At 57.0% G+C, this 4,980-nt stretch overlaps 1 protein-coding gene across 1 annotated transcript in view; it reads right to left on the bottom strand.

Annotated features, from left to right (window-relative positions):
* Positions 1-76: 76 nt before the first annotated feature.
* USP28 (ubiquitin specific peptidase 28) overlaps positions 77-4,980 on the bottom strand; it is a gene marked incomplete at its 3' end in the record, with an annotated part of 13,230 nt that continues 8,326 nt past the window's right edge. The window contains exons 14-22 of the mRNA XM_010132128.1: positions 4,819-4,980; positions 4,526-4,596; positions 4,009-4,237; positions 2,751-2,954; positions 2,487-2,626; positions 2,123-2,308; positions 1,233-1,328; positions 243-421; positions 77-155 (exon numbers count right to left, since the gene is read on the bottom strand). The exon at positions 4,819-4,980 is cut by the window's right edge and continues 14 nt beyond it. Of these exons, the coding sequence (XP_010130430.1) occupies positions 77-155; positions 243-421; positions 1,233-1,328; positions 2,123-2,308; positions 2,487-2,626; positions 2,751-2,954; positions 4,009-4,237; positions 4,526-4,596; positions 4,819-4,980 (1,346 nt within the window). The remainder of the gene's footprint in view (positions 156-242; positions 422-1,232; positions 1,329-2,122; positions 2,309-2,486; positions 2,627-2,750; positions 2,955-4,008; positions 4,238-4,525; positions 4,597-4,818) is intronic.

Raw genomic sequence — 4,980 nt, 5'->3', positions numbered from 1 at the left:
CCCAGCCACGGCCCCGCTGCTCTGGGCAGCGCCGCTGGGACAGCGGGAAGGACCTAGCCCGGCTCTGGTCCCTCACCTTGTACTCCTCCATGTCGACATCATCAGGACCAATTTCTCTCAGCTTTGCTCGTGCGACCTTCATAATGCTGATGGACCTGGTGCGGAGAGGAGAGGAATCAGCTCAAGACAGCCCGCGCTGCCTCTGGGTGAGGACAGCCTCACCCCAGACCTGCGGCACGCACCTCTCGTCATAGCTGAGGTTTTTGTCAGCAAACTGCTCGAGGAGGGTCCGCTCCACCACCTGCTGCGGAGCATTGTTTTGCAGGAGGTAAATGAGGACATGCTGCAGCCGGGTGTCGTTCCGAGGGGTGGGGGTCTCCTTGGCGAGCAGGTAGAGCCTGGAGTACTCCTCGTGGAACGCCTGCCAACAACACACTGGTGCTAATGCGCTGGAACACCAACGCCAAAACCCGCCCCGCAGCCACGGGATCCCTGTTCCAATTGCGTCTCGGCTCAAAAGCACTGAGGTGTCCGTGTGCCTTTGGGGGGGCACACGGCTGCCACAGCTTGCCACCCTCTGGCCAGTGCTGAGGCCACGAAACTGGGCTGGAAGGCGCCCATAGCGTGGTGCAGCGGCACCTTGTGGTTTATACTCCTGCAGATTAACTGCAGGGGCCGCTGCTCCCTGGCGGCATTTTAGCAAAACCGAACGCCAGCCTCGGTCCTCAGTGGTCCTTGTTCTGTCACCTCCCCCGATCAACACAGACGGTCCTTGAGGACACACACGTCTTAACAAGAGAGATCACCACAGGCTGCATGCTCAGCACCAAAGCAATACATTTCAGGCGTGCTGGTTTATTTTGTGATGGTCGCCCTGAGGATCCAGAAGAGGTTCTGAAAGGCAGGTGAGGAACGTCCACGGTTTGTAACCCAGACCGAGAGCACGGCCAGCACCAAAGGAAGCAGCAGAACCAACAGTGAAAAGTAAAACCCAGTGTTGTTTCTCCAGGAGGAGGGAGTTCTTTCGTACAAGCTCTAAATACTGCTGAGACCCCACAGCTCTGTCATCACCACAGGGGAGCAGGGGCAGAAGCACAGGCCAGAAAGGCCATTCCCTAGGAGAAAAACGGCACAAACGCTCCCTCTGTGCTCGTGACCCGCCGGCACCACACAGACCCGCGTGCTGAGGGAGCAGAACACCGCACCAGTGGATTCAGCAAACAGCGAGATACCTTGACAAGCCCCGCTTCAGACCCGTCGCGATCAAAGGTCTGGCGGGCTTTCGCAATGGCCAGGATGACGCCTTGCATGGCTGGACTCAGCATCACCTTCCACGAGAGCAGAAAACACACAGGGACAGGAACCGGAACGAGGACACGGTCACAGACAGGGAGAGAGAAGGCAGAGTGAAGAGTGGGAAAACTCACAGGAGGAGGTGTGGAGGAAGCGCCGGAAGAGGGGTGAAACAAGCCAGAGCCGTGGCTCGCCTGCAGACTGACCCCACCCCGGGCAAGCACCGCACATGCAGGGCTTGAGGCAGTTACAGGCCTAAAGGCTGGTCACGCCAAGCCTTGGCTTTGTCACTCCAGCCAGTGAGGGTGTGAGCACCCCAGCCATGCCCCTCTGCATCCCTGTCCCCCCGCAGCAGGTGAGTGAGGGAGCACCGGCAGAGGAGCCACCGCCTCAGTGTCTGTGTGAACCCAACCGCGCTGCGAGAAAAGCTGCCAGAGTGCCGCGTGAGCCCGTACAAGTGCGGTTAAATAGGGCACTGCTGCCCCTTGTGCCGTCAGGGGTTAATGTCTCTGAGAGAGGGGACCACACTGAACTGGAGTCAGTGCAGAGGCCTGTACGTAAGAGCAAGGACCAGTTTAGAGAGCTGTGCCCAAAGACGACCCCAAGGGCCAGCAAGCAGCTCTGATGACCGAGTGCTTTAGAGCTGCTTCTCCGCTGGTGTTTAGGAACAAAACAACTGAACGGTTTGGTCCAGCCTTCGTTCCCAGAGGGGGAAAGGGGGAACAGCACTGTGTCACCATTGCACCCAGCTCTGGGGATGCTCCGAGCCAGCTGACCACAGTTACGGGTTAGTGACCGGCCACAGCTAAGGCCGCGCTGGGACCTGTACCTCCTCGTTATAGCCGTCTGCATCGGACCTAACGGGAATCCTGCCCACACTGGGGATTTCCACCTCAGAGACCTGGGAGCTGCCCTGGGCAGCCGCCTCTGCGTCCTGAGCGTCCTGTGGTGGCTCTGCCTGCACTGTGAGGGCCGTTTCTCCGGGCTGGGCCTTCACTGGCTCTACCGCCTGGGGCTGTGGCCAAGAAGAAAAGAAGAAAAAAAGAGTAAGAAGACCCAAACAAAAACACAGGAAAGCGAAAGAGGACTGAGCTGGACGTGGCAGAGCTACAGTTACACAGAGATGGGAAAAGCAAAGGTCTGCCAAGAAGAGTCGTACCAGGATGAGTCCTGGGCCAGGGCTCAGCTCCTACCTCGCAAAGCGCTGCCTCGACGCCGTTCTTCTCGTAGGCGTCGGCGGTGTTGGCAATGGCCTTGGCTGTCTGCTCCTTGGCGATCATGGCGTGCTCAGAGGACAGGGAGCGCACATGCTGCTCGCAGACAGACGTCTGCTCTGTTGGGACAGAGGCGCGCTACTGGTGAGCTCCAACTGCAAGGCGAACCCCCCTCCCCTGTTCTAAAACCTTCTGTGGCTTCTTCGTGATGTAACCGGCTTGCGAGTTCAGGGGTGGCCTTACCTGGTCCCGATTCGGAGGAGAGGTCCTGTGATTCGGAGGCGGGAGAAGGCTCCATCTGAGGAATCTTGCAGGACTGCTCCTCCTCCCACTCCTCAGCCTCCTGCTCGAGCCGCCAGTTGTCCTCCTGGATGTAGTGCCGCAGCTCTGGGGGCAAGGACTCAACCTCCTTCTGGAACTGCCCGGCCTCTGGGCCGCCAGCTGCATCTGGAAGAGGTGTGGGACTGAACAACCCCCTGCGTACGCACACACGGCACATGAAGGCTGGGAACCGCTCGGGTTCCCTAGCGTGAGCGTCATGCTGGTGTTTCTCAGCACTTTTGAGATCTGCCTCAGCGTTCAGTTTTAGAGCAGCACAAACCCCAAGTACCACCAGCTCCAGACAAGTCCTAAACTTTACCAAAAGCAAACGGCACCTCTCTACACCAGATGCCTCTTATGCACTGGCTGTAAAGGCACAGCATCTTTAAAACCCAACAAAAACTGCAATAGTAGGAGGAGAAAACAACTCGTGGGCTCATTTCAGAAACAAAACTGCCAGAGGGAGACAGACAAAGAACGGCCTCCAGATTCAGCCACATGTAGCTGGGAACAGAATGACAGCTCCCCAGTTTCTTGCTCTTTACGACAGCAAAACGAACCATGTGTGGAATTAGGAGGTTCCTCCACAGCTGCCTGCCCTGTGCAGTGCCACGTGCACAGCAACTTCTCCACACAGCTATTTACACCACAAACACACATGCAAGTCTGAGCCACTGTCACCAGTAACTCGTGCCCTAGGAAAGGCTGTGTAAGAACGAGCCTGTTTATGTTCAATATAACACTATCGCTAAAGAAACAGGCCAACGGGTCAGAAAGAGTGGAAAAAATGGGAGAAATAAAGCAGGAGGCGATTCACGTGCCTTTGTAAAAGACACGCTGTCACAGGAACCACAAGGAGAGTCAAAGAGAAAACCACTGGCACTAGACACGCGCTGGAGGTGGCAAACAGGGAGCGTGAATATTTATACTCGTTAATAACAGGTGAAGCCCTGCACCCCACCTCACCGGTGCGGTTCCTGCTTCGTCATTCAACCCAGGCAGCGGCTTAGAAATGACCCGAGTGCGGAGCAAATGGGTTCACTTCTGTCCGGGGTGGGGCTTTTGGCGCTGCCGAAAGACACCTGCGCCACAGAGCCGCTAAGCAGCGTGGCAGTGGCGCAGGCCAGAGGGATGCGATCGCACATGGATGGCTCCTGAACCGGCACCCTGGTCCTGGTACCTGCGGCGAGGCAGGACACCTTGTCGCTGATGTACATCAGGCAGTAGGCGCTGGCGTTCTTCAGGCCGCCGAAGGAATCTCTCTCCAGCTCTTCCCATGACGACTCCGTCACGGAGATGTCGTTGTACTTGAGCCAGCTTTTCCGAGGCTGGTCGTAGATGAAGGCCCAGTAGTGACCGGCGTTGGCCTGCCCTTGGTGTACCAGCACTGCGTGCAGGTGGTAGGGAACCTGCGAGTGCAGGGGACACGGCTTTCAGTGAAAGATTTCGTCTGACATCTGCGCTGAAACTGCCAGAGTGTTCCCAGCTGTAGCCGGTACAAGGCCCTCGACTCATTTGGGACATCTCCTCCTTGTGAGGACCAACTTGTCATGGAAGAAGCAACAGTGTTTTCATAAAGAATCCTCCCTCTGCTTCGTCACTGGGATTTGTGAAATGCAGTAAAGTGGAGAAATTAAACGGGCAGCTACCCACAAAACCCAGTTTAACGTTTCCCCGAAGGCAGCTGTGTTCCGTACCTGCTGGAGGAGAGGGTCGCAGTACATCTGCTCAATGGTCAGGCTGGTTCTGGCAATCGACTCCTTCAGATCTGCCCACAAAGAGAGAAACACAGGAGAACTAATGACGCTGCAGCAGGCTACTCCGGCCCCTTTCACTTCCGAAAGTTTGAAGCCACACGACAGCTGTCAAAGACCCTCAACACCAGAGCTGAGATGCATACAGGGGCATTTGTGGTTCAGCTGAGGCAGTGGGGGGAGAAATCAGGCCAGTGTTCAACAAACACACCACAACAAGCATACTCGGGGCCAACCTTGCACGTCCTGTTCAATCTCGTCTCTCCATCGCTGCAGACACGTCTGGACGAGGTTCAGCTCCTCCTCAGACACCACGCGAGGAGCTGGACGTTCCGACATTGTGGCTGCTGAAACGCAGGGCTGCAGTGGTGTCCTCGGCTTTGGCTGTGGGGAGGGAA

Source organism: Buceros rhinoceros, unplaced genomic scaffold (assembly GCF_000710305.1).
Source record: "Buceros rhinoceros silvestris isolate BGI_N320 unplaced genomic scaffold, ASM71030v1 scaffold24092, whole genome shotgun sequence".
Classification (NCBI taxonomy): domain Eukaryota; kingdom Metazoa; phylum Chordata; class Aves; order Bucerotiformes; family Bucerotidae; genus Buceros; species Buceros rhinoceros.
Note: the sequence above shows the minus strand (reverse complement) of the source record. Positions and strands in the feature narration are given on the sequence as shown.